Source organism: Homalodisca vitripennis, chromosome 1 (assembly GCF_021130785.1).
Source record: "Homalodisca vitripennis isolate AUS2020 chromosome 1, UT_GWSS_2.1, whole genome shotgun sequence".
Taxonomy (NCBI): Eukaryota; Metazoa; Arthropoda; class Insecta; order Hemiptera; family Cicadellidae; genus Homalodisca; species Homalodisca vitripennis.
The window spans coordinates 81,303,393-81,326,160 of NC_060207.1; the positions used below are offsets into that span (position 1 = coordinate 81,303,393).

A 22,768-nucleotide genomic window follows, 5' to 3' on the forward strand; every position below is an offset into this window, starting at 1 on the left:
ACAACTTGTACCGGCCCAAGATGACACTCTATGATTTCCGGTTGGAAGTCATCAGAGGTCTTCTACCTCAACCCCCTCAAGGCATTAAAAATATTTTCCAAAAGAGAAAGAGGAAAGATGCTCACAAGTTGGGAAAGATCCAGGACCTAGAGGCAAATGTCAACCGAACAATGAAGAAGAAATGCAGGCAGTGCACCAAAAATGGAAAGCCAAACGTCAAGGTCGCTTACCACTGTGAAACGTGCCCAGACAAGCCTGGCCTGTGTATTGGTAACTGTTTTGAATCGTATCATGCATCTTTGACATAAATACAGACAGACAATGGGTGGGTGGTGGGGTTGTATAAAGTGTATATAGTACTTAGAACTAAGAATACCGACTAATTAGACCAAGATATGCGGCCGGCCCCAATTGGGAACCGATGATTTTTCATCATAATTTTTAAGAAAAACTACCGGAAACAACATTTAGACATTTATAACGGTCTCCTAACCAAACAATATGAGTTATTACCAGAGATGTGCTCTTTACAACAAGTTTGAACTTCATGGGGACCTACCCTAAATGCGGCCGGCCCCAAACGGGGACGACTCTTATAACATCAGAGGTCCAAGAAATACAGCCGAAAAATAATTTTAGACCTTCAACCCTGTCTTTCAACCATATAAAGTAAGTTTTTTCAACATAAAAAATTTCCGCATATGATGACCGCAATTACGTTTTTTTTTTTTTTCGCAGCAAATGTGCTAAAGAGGAGTTTGTTGTGGATGTGTTTGGTGACTTTAATGTCCAGTTTGAAGAGGACCTAAATTGTAAACAAAGAAAATGAAAAGAAATTATTTACAACCAGTTGGAGTCAAATAGTTTTGATTACACAATTAATTCACTACTTCACACAAAATTATAAAAAAATAATAATTTATTTTTGCTTCCATTCAAGATTTTCTAACAAAATATTGTTGAACATCTCCCTTGAGAATGTGAAGAATAGCAGATGGCACAAAAAAGTAGCGTTTTACCCAAACAAACAGATTTTATCCAGATATCCAATTCAAAATTTACTAAATTGGTCTTCTTATCATACTATTATGGGAGTGGACAAATTATTACCTTTTTCTCAACTATAAGGCCAATAGAGTTTTCAATATAATCCAGAAGAGGTGCTTTACAACTGGAGTACAGCATACGTTCCTTTATTGTGCAGGAGTAGCCTGGCATAGAATATATAAACACTGAAAAAGAATATTGCATTAATTAAATAGTTGCAACATAAAACTGTTGTGACTCATAAAACAAAATAGAAAATCGATGAAGATGTTTCTAAAAAAGTCATGGACTTAGGAGTCAATTATCAACCAGCTAATAAATATTGCTTATAAAATGAGTTGTGTGAATAAGAATATATTATGTTATCAGAAAAAAAACTCAGTTGTAATAACATTATTAGGTAATTTTGTTGATACTGATGGGGGAAGCTTTATGAGAGATGATCTCTTGTTCCAACCCAAAAGTACTGCCAACTCTTGATTATTCAGTAACAGACTATGGTGAGAGTCAACTATGACGATATATATACACACACACACAAATATATATATACACACACATGCATACACGCATATATATATGATGTATGTATGTATAAACATATGATATACATATATCAGTATGAAAATTTACAAGCTATATTTTTGAAATCATGCTAATTATTTAGAATTAAATGTACTGTTTGATTTGTATCTAAATACACTAGTAGTTACATAAGAAATGGAATTTAACCATATAAGCATTATAAGTCACATTCATGACGTATTATTAAGAATTGTTCAAGTCCTGTTATTAAAGCATCAATTCATATGTTTGTTAAAAAATATATTATCAAGACTTCCTAGTATTGAAACATGTCTATAAATAAAATGTTTGTGTTTGTGTACATTTTCCAAAGTTTTGCTTACTCAGACTTTTTAAATTAAAATTCAGGGTATTTATGAACATTAAGTATTTACCCTGATTCACAAGTGCCTCGGTATTGTACACCCCTGATTACTACTATACTCTATATTAATACAGCCCAAGTGTAATTCATGATTTATTCCAGAAATCAATAATATACCAAAGATTTGATATTTGTATGTAGTAGTTACTATGGGGTAATAAAACTAAGGAGTACAGAGGTTACATGATTTGTCTGATATAGAAGTATTTGTTACAGGTTGAATCACACCAACTTCTAGACACGAAAATTCGTGCAAAGACAAGCTCTCACTTACTTTTTTTATATTTTGTTTAAATGGACATTTTTAGTAACCTATTTAATTGTCCTCAGTAAATAGTAATATAAATACTTTGCACATAAAACTTTCAATAAAAATGTACAACATGTATTTATATATAATGCAATGCATTATATAATGCATAATGATATTTACATTGTGGAAAGGGTCATACATGAGCAAATTACTGAGTTAAAATAAAATATTTATAATTCAAAAGAATATGTGTACAATAAAAGTACATGAAACTTGTAATATAAGTACGTCATTTTGTACAATACTTCCATACGTTTAGGAGGAAAAATTGCTGAATCAATATGTTGGGGACTAATAAAATTACAATAAAGCAAACATGGGACTCAATACACAATCAAAAGGTCACTTGTGGAAATATATGAGGAGGAATAAGACAAGTTCCTGAGTTACTAGATACAAAAACACTATGATTTCTAAAAAATAGGCATACTGCTTGGATGTTACCCCTTGCATACTAACGAGATAAAGACACCAGTACCGGGATTCTACTCTTAATAAATACTGTATTATTTTTAAAGACAACAGACAATATTTATTGAGCATTTTAATGAGTTCTAGTATCTTTTTAATTAAACAATTCCAATGACAAAATCAAACTAGTGATTCTTTAAGAAACAACCATCCATAATACATGCCATTACAAGAAGGCAATATTTTTAGGCTTTAAAGGTTGTCATTATAAGAAATCAGAGGAACAATTAAAATTTTAAATGATATTTGTTATACACAAATTACATACTTACCAATAGACTCAAGGTAATCACACTCGTGGGTGTGTTTGAAGCAGAAAAGGTGATAACGGGCAGCATCAGACGGTACAAGGTTCTGCAGTCTCGACACACTCACCTTATCAGCCTTCACTAGTAAGATCTTTTCGTTCTCAATGTCTGTGGGCAGTATCAAATCTTTCACAAATATTCATTAAAACAATAGCTTTTAAACTTAAATGATAATTTTTTCTAAATCAGTGTTTAGAATAGACAAACAGTGTGGAGAAGTTATTATTTAAGTTTTTATATAAATTAATAACATAGCTATGGTAGGAAGGGTTGATTCAATTTGAATGTTGAGTTTAGTTCCATTCACCTTCCTTGTATTGCAGCATTTGGTATCTGACGCTGTCTCAGACTTGACTCCTGGTCTAATCTGAAGTCATGTTCGTCTGAAGAAATCTAAAGAGTTGTGACGAAGAAGTTCAAAACAAACTTTTACATCGTTTGACATCAGAGACTCAAATAAATGGGTGAAGTGGCAGTCTCAATGTCTCATCAGGTGAACAATTGAGTGCATTACAATGTGTCTGACACAATCCCTAAGCACTGTGGAGCAACCAAGTTTTCTACACATAACGAAGCTTATAGTATGAAGGGTTGATTCAAAATAAATGAATAGGTGAGGAATTAAAACCGATAACTATTTCATCAAAGTAAAAGTAACTCCACTTATCTGCATACCCATTAAATCCCAAAGATAATATTCACAATATAAAACCATACGCTTTAGAAATTTTAATGGTTTCAAGAATAATGGAAAATATCTCATTTAATTTGGAGAGTGTCCATTAATGTTAAGACTCATACAAAACACAAACTTTCAAAAACTCACACATACTCATAACACTGTTGAGACACTAGTTTCATTATTGTTATCACAGATTTCCGGTTCAAACATTTCAAATAATTTTACACAATTCTTTTGATATTAGCTATCCACACCAGTACTAAAATATTTCAAGATGTAAATTATTTGCTAGCAATTCTTTAACTCAATTTTAACTAGAAAATCTTAAAAATAGTCATGACAACATCCTCACTAAAGCTAAATATAATTAAGATTAGTTTAATATTGTACTTTTTCTCTTCTTTATTCCTTACTAGATGCTATGTTACATACGTATATTTTTTTAATTAATAATTATTGTTTTGTAAATTATGAACCAAACAGCTTTGCCATTAGAAGGATTGAATAAATAAACACCTTTAAAAGACTTTTAGTAATATTTCTTTCTTTACTACTAAATTGTGAGTTTCCTTGTTACATCATCTGACAAAAACAATTGCTCTGCAATATTATCTTTTATTTGTTGTAGTATATCAAAGTGCTTTACAACAATGATATAATATGGATATGCCACATGGTTTTAGAACAACAGTAACTAGGCTTACAGCATGAGGAGAGAGGAATGTTCCATTTAGCCTACACATATAGGACTAATCATGTTATTGTTTTGTAACCATTCTTGTTTATGTTATTTCATATTTTTATATTACTTATTTTCCACTGATTTAAATCTTTGACATACGTGAGATTTTTTCATCCTGAAAAAATGAGATTTTAAATTTATTTGTGATTCTTAAGGCCGGTATCGACAGTGCGAGGCTGCTCGCTGCGAATGCCTCGTGGCGAATGCTCGGCTTTGTCTCGGACTGTGGATACCGGGGTTGCTCGCTATGAGGCGTTCCTGTTGCACAATGTGAGGCGAGCCGTGTGCTTGTCGGTTTTAGAGCAGCGCTCAAAGGTGCCTCGCTCCGAGCTGTGCATCAAGTGGATACCTGCACTGTTTGCCTCGCACCGTACAAGACACAATTCTGCACTGCAAACCAACAAACCTCCACAACGAAACTGTCATCATGGATAATCATGAAATTATCAGACAATTAGTGAAGTGTTATGAAACTGTGGGACTCAAAACACCCTGAATATTATAATAAAAACAAGAGAGAAGACTTGTGGCGCGAAATATCACAGTCAATGTATGTTTCGGTGAAAGATCTGAAAAAGAAGATGACGTCTCTGTTGGGGTCTTACCGACGTGAAAGCTCAAGGGAAAAGAAAAGTCAAGTTACAGGATCAGGTATGTTTTTACTACATAATACAACACAAACAACATTCAAAAAGGTATTTACAAATTTCACCGATTACACATTTGTACATTTTTGTAAAATTTATAATACAATGTATTTTGGAATTTTACTATGAAAGTTAAATTCACAAGAAATTATTGAGTTTTTATTTTACAGGTCAAGGAGATGTTTACAAGTCCAAATGGTTTGCAAACACATGGTTAGACTTTCCATCTGATAAGGACATGCCAAATGACACGTTCGATACAATTGATCACAATAAAAGCAGCGGCAGCAACTTGCGCATTTCTAGAAAAAAAAAAACATTGTCCCGACTGTCTTCACTACGAATGCGAGTGGTTTCGCGTGCTCGCAGTGAGCATTCGTGGTTACAAACTAGATGCTAGCTGAAGAGCTCACCCTGAGGCAGATGGCACGAGGCATTCGCAGCGAGCAGCCTCGCACTGTCGATACCGGCCTTTAGGAACACATCAGTGGTAACAAACAACCTTATTGGTGTGATTATCAAATTCATTTTTGAAAAAGGGTGAATTTAAAAGTGCTTTTATAATTTGGTAATTGTTTTTAGGACTAGAGTGTCACGAGAGGGAAAACTTAACCACCAATTACTTCTTAATATTTAGTTTCTTCACAACTCATACCCATTTTCTTTCTTATTTCCCCCTAATTTGACCTCACAAAATCCAATAAAACTATTTTCAGCTTTGTAAAATGGCCCAATTTGGGGGATTGGGATGCTTTTTAGGAAATTTTCAAATGTAAACATGAGTTCTGTGATACATCAATCATTTATAGGTCTATTTATACTAAATATTTTGGCACAAACAAAATTTATTTATCTCTATCTTAATGTATTATTATTTATCTTTTAACTGTATTTACAGAGTGTATCAAAACGTTTTAAAATTAGGTACTGTGTTAGCATAACTGAATACGGAACAATAACAATTTTTCTCCAAGCTTATTATTGAGGTATTCTTTACCTTTACCAGATTGGAAGATTGTTATTTTTAACATAGAGACATTAAACACAAACAAATAAGAAGTTGTCATTCTACATCCTTAACAAAATATAAAGTATTTACTATTTTAAAGAGATTATATTGCTTTCACAAATTCGAATCTAACCTATCTTGAGCTGTACGTAGTCACAGTTGCCCATAGATAGGTCCTGGATGGCAGCAACAGCTTCTGGGTGGAGGGGAAAGGCCACACCCCCAAGTGTCTGAGTGCGGGAGTCGATGCTCACCTCTGTGAGATCCTGAGACAGGCTTGCCAACTCCTCCTCCCTGGTGGTGAGAGGTGCTGGAGATTTGGCGGCCTGTCTTGTCTTCTTCAACCCTGACAATGTCACATCCTCCTAGACAATCTCATCTTAATTAGTAATCAAAATGCACCATTTTTACCACTACCTTTTAGTAAGATCAGCTATCCTACCAAACAAGCATCAACAGGTTATAGATAGATTATTTTAATAATAAATAAATACAAAATTAATTAATAACAACAATACCTAAATAGAAAAGATGTGACCTTCTGTGAGTTAGAAAAACATTCCTTTTTTCCGCAAATTCCTTTGATATTGTCTATATAAAACTGAAAGAGACAAGGTTCCAACACTTTTTAAAATCTTCTTTACTCTAGCTTCAGATTACCTTCAACCCTATAAAATTAAACAACTCACTAAAGAAAGTTTTTATGAACAAAGATGAAATCATTAAAACCTATATCTTGTTTTGGCTACATAAACTAATGCAAAATATAAAGTAATAATTTAATAAGGTTAAACATTAGGGTCAGTCTCTTTGGGTTGTTGATAAATGCACATAACCAACATAAGAAATAGCCTTATCATTTTTCACATTGATCAAAATGTTCTCATACTTCAACCAGTGCACATAAGCCTAAAAAATACTAACCGAACTTCAAAAGTTCATTGTATAAAGCATCATGGAGGAGTGTACATAAATTGTCTGACAGAAATGATAGTGTCGTGAAATGTGAAATTAACTCACATGAACACACCTTAGCTAAATATTAAATTTTGTGATCGTCTGACATCACTGGGAAAACTAAGATGCCACAGTAACGATGGTATAATATGTATGTGTTATATATTTTTACACATTGTTTCATAGTTTCTTTCAAGATAGTAAAAATATGTTGGTACATGACCAGAGAACTTGATATTTGTGGTTTTGCACCATAATTGTTGAGCAACTACTAGTTTTTCAAGATTATTTTTTTGTATAGGCACTAGTATTTTTTCTAGTTTAATATTCAAATTCTACATATTTTGGCAAACAATTTTTAACAAAAAGGTACCTTTGCATAGAACATATATCTTTTATAACAGTTTATAAAAGCACTCACAAATCTTCTAAAGTTGGCTTGCCAGTATATAAATGTATATGGTCAGTTGGAGGGTACGACTAAATCAAAAGTAAGTTTCAATTAAATAGTGGGATGTCTTTAAACAAATTAAACATTTGTCACTGTTTAGAAATATTAATTTTATTAGCAAGGCATTTAATAATATTAAAGAAGAATTGGAAATTAAATGAAGATAAGGTATAACACTCCTTTTATTACAAAAGGTATATACCTTTTGTAACATATGACGATGGCAAATGTCCGAAATCCTGTTATCCTTTCAAACCTTCCATTGTCAATAACAAACTTTAAACAAGGAAAAGAAGATTATTTTGTAATACTTTATTGTGATAGAAATATAAAAGAAGTAACTGACTGCCTGATATATCTCATTCTTTGGTAACGACAGTGACAAAGTTACGAGGTGAAGAAATCGTATCTTATCTAGTACATAAGAGAACAGTACATGATTAGTTAATATAGTTCAACACATCATTCCTATAATTGTAAATGTACCTTATCAATCTTGAAGTAGGATCACCTAGTACACATAGTGTGCTACATTATGATCTAAACTGTCAAGTAAATTTGTAAAAATATTGTAACAGTAAAACAGTTTAGAATATTTTGAAATAGTCTATACATAATTATTAAAATATGAGGTATACACCACAATTTGTAAAAGCTCATTTCATACTAATAACATGACAGATAATAGAATATGACAGAATATAATGAATTATAAAAATACATAAGGGTTAATTTCACAACTTAAATACAAGCATGGCTGCAAAAAAACAAATTATTTACGGAATATGTCATGAGTTTCACTTAAATAAACTTATTAATACAAGGAAAATATGTATTAATATTAGTCTTGTTACTGGCTGATTGTATATGAGGTATAACTAAAAAGTTCCTGGAATTGGTTTAAATATACACTCAGCACGCTCAATGGTGGAGAGCATTTGTTTTGTAGCAGTTGGTACTACTCCTTGGGAGAGAATACATGTAGTTTAAAACTATTTAAATTCCTATTTCAGTCATTTTTAACGTAAGATATTGACCAATGTTACTGGCTGGTTTCTGTCAAAAACAGCAATTTGTCTGTATGGTGTTTAAATTTAAAATAATATCCATAGCATAGCTTTTTAAATGCTGGCCTCTCATATTTTGTATATAATGTTACACACTGATCAAGTTCAAAATTATATAATATTTATATTGATATTACAGTATAATATAGACAGTAAATTGCCTTTTGAAAATTTATTGTTTTGTCACATTATAAATTACTTTTAAAACATTGTTAATTATATGTTTCACATTAAACATATATCTGTTAATTTATGTAAAACCGCATTTAACCCTTGATTCCAGCATTATTTTGGTAATTTGTCTGAAAAATAAGTCATGAAACCTGCTAAAAAGTATTAATTTTAATCCCAACCATATTTTATTAAAAATTATTTTAGCAAAAATTGCATAATATTATTATTTTTTTACAGAAATCTTAAATTTAAGTATCTGTATCAATCCCAACTAAAATTATTACATATGTTACATTTTTCTCATCATTTATTTTTTTAATCATTAATATTGTATATACTATGTGTTAGTAAGTAAAATGACTGACAAAGAAGATAGATAAATATTTACTTTTTATGTATGTTTGCATTGATTTGTGTAAACGTAAATTGATTTATTTTACACCAATTAATCACTACTTTATGTTCATTAAATGTATATGAGTGATGGCAGTATAACACTAAAACACATTTTTGAAGCTATGACCAAGTACAAAATTTGTTTATTTGAAAGCATTCCACTTACATGCACAGTGGCATGAACCTCCTCCTTGATCTGCCCACTGCCAAACTCCTGCTTGAGTGTTGCTTTTGTAGAGGCATACAACATTTTTTGTCTGATGTGTGAATCATCTGGAGACCAACTTATCAACAACCAGTCAAACCCTCCTGTTTCGTTTTTACTGTCAAATCTACAAATAACATTTCATCAGGTATTGTGCACAATATCCTGTATATGTATAGAGTAAGTTATACATAAATACAGTACTTAACCCATTGCGGATCATATTGTTTTAGCGCATGGACACGAATTAATTTACGGTCAGCGGGCGCACGAACAGCAATGGTGCGCCACATTGTATCGCTCGCTATTGTATACTAGAAAATTCACCTGTGAAGGTATTTGTTCAGATGGAACATGGGCCTGCTGGGGTATCCGTGATGTAGAAACGATAACACGCGAGCAAGGTTCCGGGGTGGCAGGGATGATGTCTGAATCATAGTCTAAATAAAGCGGCTCGGACGAAGCGATTACAACATCCGGACCATTGTCTAGACTAAACTCGCCAACATGTACGTCTGCGTCGTTTAGTTCTGTGTCACTAACCTCAAAAGTATTATAATAACAACTGAGGAAAACACCCAATCAGAAGCGCTAAAAAGCATAGAGTAAAACTCATATGATTGATTTTTCAATTTCGACATACAACTGCGATTTGTAGGATATTTATAAAACTTTGAAAACTCTAAACGTAGACCGTTGTTAAACACTCTTAGTTGACAAGTGAAGACGATTGCCCGATCTATCACACATTAATAGAACTATTTGGTGGGAAACTTAAAAGCTGATCGCTTTTGCGACCTGAGCTCGTCATCGTGCTGTTAGGTCCGGTCGCTGCATGACGAGCCCAACTCGTCAGTGATCTGCAATGGGTTAAAAAATGGATTGATGTCATGAACAGTTTTTAATATATCCCTGAACACATGTCCTGTTTCTCAGTTTCTATCTGTTTGTTTACTTTTTTACTAACCATCTATAAAAAATAAATGGTTTAGATTACATTAATTTGGCATGGACACTGTAACTTTATTCCATCAACTTACAAACTAGTATATCAAGTTACAAACTCGTAACTGCCATTACAAACTGCTCAAAAACAACTAAGTGTTTGGTAACCTACCCTACCTGGCCTCTATCCCCGACCTTACCCATCCAGAATATCCTGTCGCTTTGGAAGCAGCGCAAAGGTTTTTTTTTTTTAAATGATGTGCAATTTATAAGCTTCTTATCCTAAGAAAACAAATAAAACTTACACTACCTCATTTGAAAATAATGTTTTTTTTTTTACTAAAAAGTACAATTCTACTGCATTTCATATTAATGCATTTGAGTTATTTTACTATGGAAGCATAATAAGTTAAACAAAAAAAATATATTTTCTCAGTTACATTTCATTTGATTATAATAATGCTGCACTGTACATTTGGTATCTTCTTGTGTGCTTTGTTTCTTTTTTATTATTTTAGACATTTTTTCAACCTTATAACACTACGTTTTGAGGAGTTAAATCTACCCTCTTCATCAGGTGTGAGGACAATTAATAGATATTTAAAACCTACAATATGCAGCAATGGACTGCCTCTAAAAAAATGGGTCATACCCGAAAACTGCTTGGAGTATACTTTAAACTGTACATCTCAAAGATGGCTCAAAAGAAACAAGGTCGAATCAGATCTTTTAAAAATAAATGGATACCCTCAGGCTGTCAGAAATAAGTGCAAAAGAAACAATAGAAAAATCCATGAGCCAGAACTAGTTTTAGAACACAAAACACTTTTATATGTCTCGTAAAAACCAAAACAAAAATGGGACACAGCACTCAAAAGACTGTGTTTAGAATATAACATGTTCTTCAAATAGAAAATACATAGGCAAGACAAAAAGATCAATAAATATGAGAATTAAAGAACATAAAGAAAATATAAAAAAGAGCTAGTGGAAAAGTCTAAAACTGTTCAACACTTCTGGTCTAAAATCATCATCAGATGAAATGGGATGAAGCTAACATAAAACACTGCTGGGAGAATTTCTTCAAACACAAACTTATTGAGGCTTCATACACAAAATTACCAGACCAACCGTTAAGTGAATCTTCAGTTGAGATTAGGCCACTTTTTTTACAAATATTAAAAAAAAAATAACTAAGAAAGCTAAGAAGATTTAAGAATCAAACAAACCAATAAAATTCTTACAAACAACATCAAATTAACGTCTAGATATAAAACATAGTGTCGGAGGTGGCTGTCTTTACCCTTCTCATATCATTTTTGTCAGATGACACACTGTGATACCAAAGGAAATGCCAAAATTATATTTTTTGTTATTCTTTCACTTTCACCCGTGCATTATGTTTTTGTGCTCTTGATTTTTGTTGAGTGACAATGCCTGGGTTCATTTTCTCCTTTCTGGACTCCAAGCAGTTTTCGGGTATGATCCCTTTCTTTTCTTTTTTTGGAGGCAATTCATTGCTGCAAATTGTATGTTTTAAGTACATGTATATCTATTGTCTTCAGACCTGATGAAGAGGGTGATTTCATTCAAAAACTAGTGTTATATATTTTGTAACATATGATGATGGCAAATGTCTGAAGTCCTGTTATTCTTTCAAACCTACCATCGTCAATAACAAACTTTCCAAGATATTCAAAGAATTTTCATTAATGTGTTAATTTTTATTAAACTTAACTTTAATTTTTATATGGAGTTGTTATTATAAAAGCTACATAAGTAAATTTTTTCTACAAAGTTAGGTCTTTAAACCTACTTATTACTGCCAATTAGTGAAGCAACAAGTATTGCTTCATGTTGTACCTGGGTCTGATGAAGTAGACATGAGAGTTGCTTTGGCCCATTCACTAATTTAACAATATAAATCAAAGTTATCACAATATTTTTGGTACCAATTAGAGGAGATTAAAATGTATATCAATAGTTTTTATCATGTAGAAATGAATGCAGTAAATGAAATACTAATTACAAGTTACCAGATAAAATTTAAATGCTCACATTTGAGCCATTTATTAATCACAAATTTGTAAGACAACCTATGCCAATTGGCACATGGAGAAAGAATTAACAAAGGACATATTTAGAAAATCCTTTCTATTATTTTTATCACTTCAACCATTTTGACTGATCTTGTGTAATACTGTTCACAAATTCATCATGAAATCTCTTAAACTAAAAAAATGTACAAACTTGTAATTTGTGTTGTTATTTGACATGTACACTGCTTAGATTCTTAGTGATTTTGGTTCACTTTTAGTGTCTATAGCCATTTTTAAAATTAACTGTTCATATTTCTTACCAATGTTAATCTAATCATGACAGTGTAATCTTATTTATAGTTAGTCCAGTTGTGTTAGTCCTAAATTTAATGTAAGCCTACAAAAATAACGATGCAAGCCCTGCAGCTCTCTTCTGTTCTGGCTTTGTTGTTCTGTACTACTGAAGGTTTATGGGTTGAATTTCTTTAACTCTTTGTTCTGCATGTCCAAATTCTGCATTTACTAGTTCTGGGAATTCTACAGAATTCTGGGTAGGTGGGTCTATGACTTCTGATGGTTGGCCTGGCTAATCTCTAGTAAGGTCTTTTCTCACAGTAACGTCATCTTCACCATGCCCTGGAATAGGCATGTCTTCTGGGCCCTTTTATAAATCATAGTCACCTGCAGTAGCTAAGTGTCTCATCAGCGTTTCCATCTATAAATGTGTTGTCTTCCACTAAAAAGTCATATTTAGAGTTACGAATATGGTGCTTCATTAAAACTGGGCCAGATTTCATAAGCCAAATTGGTGTAAACATTCTGTTACCAGATCATGTAGGATGTTCAAACATTCTCTCATGAGAGATTACTCTACATTATATAACTCTACAGCCTACCTGTAAAGGACATAACAAGGCTGTTCCGGTTCTACCAAATGTGGCACACAGCGGTCATAGTCTTTCTCCCAAGATCCTTCAGAGTCCATATGTTTTGACAGGACTAACTGCTCTGCAATATATAAATGGAAATTTAGTCAGTACAAAGTTTAATAGATTCCAACTTTAAAAGTCATTTATTGTCTGTGGATGATTTTAAAGGATAAAACAATGGGTATTGCTATTGTTATATGTACGGAAACTGAAATACAATGTAATTGTTGAGTTTAGGTTCAGTTATCCATCCTCATCGTGCAGTCTGAAATTTGATGCTGTCACAAACTTGACTCCTGGAATCTGGAGTCATCTTTATCTAAAGTGATAAAAAAATCGCAGACAAAAAGAAAACCTTAAAATGAACTCTTTAAATTGTTTTGATAACAGTGACACCCAGACTACATAATGTAGTCTTATAACTAGGTGAAGAGTTATTCTCATTGTTTCATCAGGTGTACAATTGAGATCAGATTTCAGATGCTGCACTGAGAGGAAGGTGAACTGGAGCTAAACTCAAGTCCAACCCTTCCCACCATAGCTACGTTATGTGTAGTGAAAAACAATGTTTCAAGAACTGGTATCTTTTGTCTTTTACAGGTGTCAAATCCTCCAATACAAGTATGCAATAAGTTAAAAATCAAGAAAACCTACAACACAGAACCAAAATAAAAACAAAACACCACTGCATTTACTCACACAACGGGTAAATAGATACTGATAGGTAAGGGTACAGTAACAATTAAGTGGAGTAGGTAGTCATTTTCAGTTTACTAAGAATAAATTGATACTTTCAGAAAAAACAAAAGATGCCCAGTGTAAAAATACACATTAATTAAACCACTCATGAACATTACTGCTAAAATACATATCATACAACTAATACCATTATTTTAACTATTTTATTTTATTAATTTAACTCAATAACTGCTGACTAATTTTCTTTTATTTTATATTATTATACAAAAATATGGTATTTATGATATTTTATACCAAGTGGATAGTTAAATTTTATTAAGTCCTGTCTATAAAATACTTTGGTTCTAGAAAACTAACACAATTTTCCATTTGATCTTGAAACAAATCAACCAACATTATTAGTTTATGACCTTAAACCTACAAATTGGCCAAGTACACAAGTAGTGTATACGTTAAAACTTTGTGTAAATTAGTTGTCCTGTACAAAAAGGCTGTCTAAATCACTGGGTAGATTTTACTTGAATTCCACATTAACACTAATTTCAATACTTAAACAAAAAGAGGAATTTTTGAAAATAGTATGTTATTTTAAACTTCTTAAGTTGTTTTTATTAAGTATTTTACAAAAAAATAATCAAGCAGTATACTAAATTTTAATTAATTTAGAAATTTAGAAACCAATGTCAAAAATAAATACTCTTTTTATATTCTAATTGCCAAACTATTTTAATTGGCAGTTAATGAGGTATGTTTACATGTAATATATTTGATTAACTTACCATTATCTATTGAAACTTTGAATGCTCTTACTTTTCCATCTCTGCAAATTCCAAAGAAATGAAGCAACGCTTCATTTGCTGAAATAAGAAAAATTATATAACCATTATAGTATCATTGAATAAACTAATTAAAACAACTCTAACTATATTGGCAGGAATATACTCTATACAACTATATACTCAGATAAACCTTGATAAATCGAACCTGAAGAGAATAAATAAAAAAAAGATTTTTTGGGACTATTTTCAGCAAACGTTGCTGGTTTACAAAACAACTCAAGCCTTATTATTAATCTTAAAAATAAAAAGCTTTTTTTATAGTATTTAAATATTAATACATAAAATTAGGCATTCAGTACAGGTACTATGAATAACTATTAAATATTAAGTAATGCACATTAAATACTTATATACATTTTTCATAATGGTTTTCATATATAGCCTGGCCTGTTATGTTGGAAGGCAGTTTATTGGATATTTTGGGAGCAAAGTACATTTATAAATAGTTTTCTTTCACATTTATGCTGAACGCGAAGCAGCTCCAAAACATGATCCTGTCTGGTACTACGAGATCAGACCTGAGACCAGTTTATAGTTTCTCCCTGAGGTATCCAGGTCTGCCAGTAGTCAGGATTCTGTGGACTAGGCAGGAGAAGCAGAGGGTACAGGTATCAATTATAGTTAACAAGCCCAACGATCGTCATGCCTCAGAGATATGGTAAAACTTTCTTAGTCCACATACACACCTGACACACATACTTTACACTCTCTGTAATCTCCTTTAGACACAATATTGTCATAGACAGGGATCACAAGAGTCTGGACAAAGCAAACCCTGGTCTCCCAAGGAAAGGTCTTTGTGCTTGTATATTTTCTCAGTCAACCAAGTGCTCGCTGACCAACAACACTTACATGACCAGATAATGTGAGGCCTCCATCGAGCATGACGTCCAAGAGTTTTGAGAATTCACATTCCTTTAGTCTAACACTGCCGAGTACCACCCCAATTATTAAGACTCCGAACTCACACCGGACAACACACTACACTTTTCCTGGTTCAACTTAATCCCATGCCTCTTAACCAATCATAGACAATCCTTAAGTCAGCATTCAAAATAGATACAGCTGTGTCAGCTCTTCTGATTTCATACAAAACACACAGCTGAGTATCATCAGCCTACGAACTTTCAACAACTGTGGCGAAAGACAGAATGAACAGAATGGGCCCTAGACAACTTTCCTGTGAACACCAGCAACTCTACTTAAAGATGAGGAGAAATCCATCCAAATTTTAACCGTAAGTCTCCTATTCGTCAAATAGGAATGAAACCAAGAAACCACCTCCAGTGAAAACTATAAAAATGCATGACAGCCAACAACATCCTGTGGTCTATTGAATTAAAGGCATGTGAGAAGTCCAGCATTACAAGAATAGTGATCATTTCTATTCTAGCCCTGCGTGAAGCAAGTCGTCACAAATGAGTAAAAACGCAGCCTGGAAGGATATTCTCTGACTCCAAAAATGCTAACATCTGGGAAACAACCAGTTTCTCCAATACCTTTGATAGGGCAAGCAATACCGAAATTGGACTCAGGTCTGAAACAGATAAAGGTGGTAGTACAATTAATTGCCATCTTTCATTCATCTTCGTTCTAGTAACACAAGGTTATAAAATCACTGATGTTGACTTATAAAGGGCCAGGGACATGGAACCTGCCATCATATGACACATAGAACAGTACCAAAGAAAACAAAACTTTATTTACAATAAAACAAAACATAAGTGGTGATCACATTTACAAACAGTTACAATACAAAATCACAAAACTTGATAAAAAAACCCTGCAGAAAACAAGTTGTAGAGGTGAGGATAATTCTTGTTAAAACACGAAAGTTTGAATAGCAACAATTGGCTTTAATATTTATAACTGTTGGCACAGTTGATCAATTTATAATTATTGTAGTACCTAATCTTAACCAATATTAACCCAGATAATAAAGTGAAAAATGATCATTATGCCAAGAGTACATATTCCTGTGTACAAAAGGCTAAACTAGGCGGTTACGGGTTAAACTTCAGGTAATGAAGAAAAAAATTATTGATGGAACTATGACTAATAAAGGTATACATATCTACAACTTTGGGTTTTAGTGGGTTAAAATAAATACTGTTCCAGGCAATAGAAAATTCAGTTTATCAAGATGTTTATATTAAAATATTCGAGTTGGAGAGGAGAAATTAATATTGACTATTAAAATAAGTTCTAGAGGATTTGAACAAAACTTAACTTATTAAGGATTTTGAGTTATCGCGTGGTGTTTTCAAGGTTCTACTGTAGAAACTATATATATTTGACAAGTCTACCACATAATTTATTATGAGTAATGTAAATAAACAAAACTTTGACAAATATTTCATTCTATATTTAGACAACCAAAGGATTTTAAGACAATAACCATTTAGGTAGGAATCATGCAGTGGTGATTTCTCACTACAGCAACCAGATGCTTCCCACATGACAACCTAGCTCCTACATTATTTTACTCTGCTAATTACAGGTGAAATTTGCCAAATAAACTCCACAATTCAGTACAAATAGCCTAACGACTCATCCACTTTTCAGTATAACAGATCAAATTGCCCCTAGCCATCAGTACAGGCTTTGGTGATGCCTACCCTACACTTCTGGCAAAAAAAGAAAGACATTCTCAAGATAGTAACTTAATTCAAGCTCAGACAAGTGAGCACTTGCTAACTTTTTATATTTATAATACATATGTATATATTTACCAACTTATATAACCTAATAGTAGAAAGAAGGAGAGTGGCCTCCTTCTCGCCAACATTACTTCCTTTTGGAAAGCAGAAAACAAGAACCGATCACCAAAAACAAATGCAATTTCCACAATAAGTAAAAAAGTCTGTTCTTCCTAATAATGTAGTTTATTTAGGCTTCAGTAAGAAACATCTTCCAAAATCAGTGTCCTCCGGATAAATCAAAGTACCCATGACACAAATGAGGTTCGTTTGTATAGCATGCAATGGAGAGTCAGGCCTATGCCTTGAATGATTCTTTGACATCATCCACGAAACACATGACGGCACTGCAGTGCATTCTAGTATTAGTTATTATGTATGCCCAAGACCTCTGTTCAGAAAGTTGCAATGCATAGAAACAGAACTATGTATGAATAGAGATCATATGGAGTATTTTTTCTCCTTTTTGTGATCATGTAACACAACTAGTAGGCCTTATAATTACATCTTTTAACCCTCTAACTGGAAACTACCTACACTGGAATAAAAAGGCTACATTAGTTAATTTAAGTGCACAGGCTAGAAGTACTAAAGATAGTCATACCAAAGAAATGTTAAAACACATAAGGAAAGAACTAAAACAGAATGTCATTTTAGAAAAGAAAAAGTTTTTTGACAGAAAGATTGAATGCTCTACTAACTTGATAAAATCAACCTGGCAAATAATTAATAATGAATTGGGTAGAAAGTTAACTGGTTGTAACTCAGAATTACTTCTGAATGTAGATGGTAGACAAATTTCTGATCCTTTATGTATAGCCGAAAGTTTTAATAGTTTTTTCTCATCAACTGTAGAAAATTTAATTTTACCAAACTTGCCTAATAACCTTGTTCTAAATGAGAATTCCCAAACTATAAATGTTCAAATGAATAAGTCCTTTTACTTTCAACCAGTAAATTCAGATGTAGTTAGTACCATAATTGCCTCTCTCAATAATAAATTCTCATCAGGCCATGATGATGTGTCTGTGGCTGTCTTAAAACAATGTGGCAGAGTTATCAGTGGCCCTCTGGCTCATCTCATTAATTCCTCTTTTGTCACAGGTATATTTCCTGATCAAATGAAAATTGCCAAAGTTGTCCCAGTTTTCAAGAAGGGTGACCCTCATGATGTATCTTGCTACCGTCCTATTTCTCAGTTATCATGTTTTTCAAAAGTCTATGAGCGAGTAGTGTACAACCAATTTGCCTCTTATCTAGAATCTAATAGTTTATTTGACAAGGAGCAGCATGGTTTCCGATCTGGTAAGTCTGTGATTACAGCTGCAACTGATTTTGTGCAGTCAATAATTGAAAATATTGATAAAAAGAAAAAAGTGGCTGCCATTTTCCTTGACCTGAGCCGAGCATTTGACAGTGTCTCACATCCTAAATTACTACAGATTTTGGAAAACCTCAATATTGATAGAAAAACAGCTGCTTGGTTCAAATCTTATTTAACAAACCGCAAGCAATATGTTGAGATAACAAAGCAAAATGGAAAACAAATCAACAAAATTCAATCAAGACAACAGTTCATAAAATATGGCGGCCCCCAAGGTTCCATTTTAGGCCCTTTGCTGTTTGTTTGCTATTTAAAGGGATTGCCCAGTGTGGTCATGGGAAACGGGCAAATTTGTTTATATGCAGATGGCACTAATCTTCTTGTAACAGAGGACAATATAAAACAGCTTGAATTATCATCTTTTCTTAATATTTCCAATCTTATTCAAAATATGGCCCAAAAAAATTTATTAGTCAATTATGAAAAAACACACCTTATGCAATTTTTCACAAAACAAAATTCAAATAAAGAGACCAACCTTAAAATCCTAATAGAGAATCATGAACTGGATCAAACAGACAGCACAAAATTTCTAGGGTTGACGATTGACAAAAATTTAGACTGGACAAACCACGTAAATAGAATTTCATCCAAAATATCATCTGGATTATTTGCTCTGAGAAGAATGTCAAAGCTGAGCAATCTCAAAACATTGAAAACAATTTATTATTCACTCATTCATTCTCACATCAACTTTGGAATTAGCCTATACGGGGGGACAGTCAAAGCAAATCTCAATAGAATTCTGAAATTACAAAAACAGGCTGTCAGGATCATGTTAAATCTTAGATGGAGAGACTCAGTTAAAATTTATTTTGCTCAGCTACAAATTCCAACAGTATTTGCCTTATATATTACTGCCACAATCTTAACTGCAAAAGAATGTATTGAAATATCAGATTATCCTACTCAAAAATACAATACCAGGAATTCCAGATATAGAATAACTGGGCATCATAATCTTGAGTTCTATAAAAAAAGCCCAACCTACGTGGGACTAAAATTTCTTAAAAGATTACCTTGCCACATTAGATCGGAACAAACCTTGCCAAAATTTAAGAAAAAATTAACAAGTTACCTGACAGCAAAGGCACTTTACTCAATAGAGGAATTTTATGAATCAGATGGCCCATTAGTTAGTTCATTAATTTGAAGCTTATTTTTAATAATTTAAAGTTCTCTTTAATTTATAATATGAACTTGCAGAAATATAATGTTTATAGATTAACCATTATATATTATGTATGGCTATTTTAAATTGGAAAATATACCCAGAATTCTAATTTGTTAATGTAAAGATTAGTCAATTATATTGTATATACAATGCTGACACTATTCATGTATAAAATATATGTATATACAATGCTGACACTATTCATGTATAAAATGTATACAACTATGAATAAAGAGATTCTTATCTTACCATATATACGGCAGTTACGCTGCTCGCGTACTGGCAGTGCTGTATATACGGCAGTAAGCAGACGTTTCGGAAATCATTTATATTTTCGGTTTTATCAATCGATGGCAGAATAATCGAGCTATTGATTGAGATATATTATTAATCAAAAAATCAAATGTTACTCCTCTTTGTATGGTTGAAAGAAACACCTTGTGCAAGCAACTGTTTTGACTGTGAACAGCTGACCGGGCCTGACTGTCTTATTAGTTAAGTCTGCTGCCGTTGTGTTTTGGTGTCTGTCTACTTGACTTATTTGTAGCTTATATTTTGTTTTTGTTATTAGTAATATGGCTGATGGAAGTCACACTTAATTTTGAGAACAAATCTATTGATTTGGAAGAACTATTAGCTGAATTAGAACTGGCATCCTTAACAGGCTTGTTCAGAGATTAATTTTTTGTGAATAAAAAAACTATAGTAACAATAATAAGCAAGTATTATTTTCCTTTTAGTTTTCCTGAAAACAATGATACATAATAAGTTGAATTTCAGTATTGTAAAGCAATTGTACAAAAATGCTAAAAATACAATGTTAGTAGATTGTGCGATAAAGTTCAAAAATTGAAATAAGTAAACATTTTGTAAATAAAGCCACTAATTGGTTCTATATATAACAGTTCTAGGGTTGAGGCAGAAAATATGATAATAAATTATTACTTCCATTCTGTTTTTATTATTTTTATTTTGTAAGTTTAAGTTTCTAAACTGCAAATGTGTACTTATTTTCCTTTATTATTAACTGTGATAAGATGTAAAATATGTATAGTTAAAACAACAAAGCAATTAATTAATTGATCTATTTAATTACTCACCTCTGATTCCAGTTTGATGGGACATTGAATGAGGACCACTGTCTCTGAACCGAGACGATAAAGAAATAAATTACTAAAATAATTAAACCTGGCAAATGGTATTCTACAATTTCAAACTTCTTCCTTCAAATATGTTTTAGCCTATATTAACTGGCCAAGTGAACCTAGCTACTTATAGAAGCGAGAAGGATGTAAACTACACAGATATTTTTAGGTTAGATTTTCTAATTGACTGACTAAACTGGTAATTATTATTTTTTTATGACTTTGATCTTTTCTGAATACAAAGTTGACGCACAGACAGACTAAAAGCGATACAGCTGAACTAAACCAGACCCATGTTGGTTGTTTACTATAATATTTTGGGACTGTGAAACGACCCGAGAGTCGATAATAGCACAAGCCAACAATAAAACGAATTGTACTAAAAAATAGCTTATTATTTTCTTAGAGTGCTGAATCTAAATATGACACTTGCAAAGCTGTATTACCCACTATTTTCCAAATTTTATGTTTAAAAGAATCAATTTAAGTAAAATTTAAAGAACTAAACAACTTTATTTAAATACAATACAATTACTGTACCTGGGAGGTAAAGGGCACTATGTCCATTTTTTCAAAATCGGGATATCAGCACCAAGTTGTTCTAATTGTATGTTTCTTTTTAGGGGTAGAAAGCACTAAGTCCAATGTTTATTAATAAGGGAGATAGCCAGTGGAAAAGGGCATTATGTCACTGAGTAGTTGAGAGGTAAAAAGCACCAACTAGTTATAGTGCTTTATACCTCTTATTAAAATGTAAATCCATAGAGGAAAAAGGCACCATTTAGACATAGTGCTGTTTACTTTTAAACTTTTAGAAAAGACCTGGTATTAGGTACCATGTGTTTTTGACATGGTGCCACTGAGATGTTTACTGAACATGACCTCAAATTCCATGATTTGCATTATTTTAAACATTGCACACTAACTTAATCTGTCATAGTATTTTGTATTATATAAACTATTTCCTGATGGAAAATTCAAGAGGATGGCAAATGACGAATATGGCTAGGCAATCAACTAATTCTTCAAATAAAGGTAAGTTATAATATTTTGTTAAATGCCTACTTGTGAAAACTTGTAGGATTTAGCTGACTACACATTGTAGTTTGTATATCATTGAAAAATAAAATAATACAGAAAGCTAACAGTATGAGCATATTGACACCTTGGGACTGGCAACAATTAGTGCGGCAAACTTCTTCAAAACACTCTATTTAACATGGAATTAGAGGATTTTTAAAACTTTGAGTCCTTGCTAAAAGGCAAAGATTCTCCGTGTGTGTCCAGGAAGTATGATATTGACAAAAACACTGTTCTCATGTCAAATTTTGTACCCATACAAGCCAGACAAGAAAACATGAGTCATCTCTTCTTCAAAACTTCATTTGACGGAGATTTTTCAGAAATGAGTTATGTGCGATCCCGTAGAGGACAATAACTACCGTTCCTGGAAACTCTTCTATTAGTATCACACCAGAGACTACCAATAAATGTAGC

The 22,768-nt window shown here is 32.5% G+C and overlaps 1 protein-coding gene across 1 annotated transcript in view; it reads right to left on the reverse strand.

The window, feature by feature from the left end:
• LOC124365552 (twinfilin) overlaps positions 1-21,579 on the reverse strand; it is a 31,588-nt gene extending 10,009 nt beyond the window's left edge. The window contains exons 1-7 of the mRNA XM_046821547.1: positions 21,227-21,579; positions 14,810-14,887; positions 13,299-13,410; positions 9,380-9,545; positions 6,302-6,533; positions 3,053-3,196; positions 1,111-1,232 (exon numbers count right to left, since the gene is read on the reverse strand). Coding sequence (XP_046677503.1) covers positions 1,111-1,232; positions 3,053-3,196; positions 6,302-6,533; positions 9,380-9,545; positions 13,299-13,410; positions 14,810-14,887; positions 21,227-21,251 — 879 coding nt within the window. The 5' untranslated portion in view covers positions 21,252-21,579. The remainder of the gene's footprint in view (positions 1-1,110; positions 1,233-3,052; positions 3,197-6,301; positions 6,534-9,379; positions 9,546-13,298; positions 13,411-14,809; positions 14,888-21,226) is intronic.
• Positions 21,580-22,768: the final 1,189 nt, after the last annotated feature.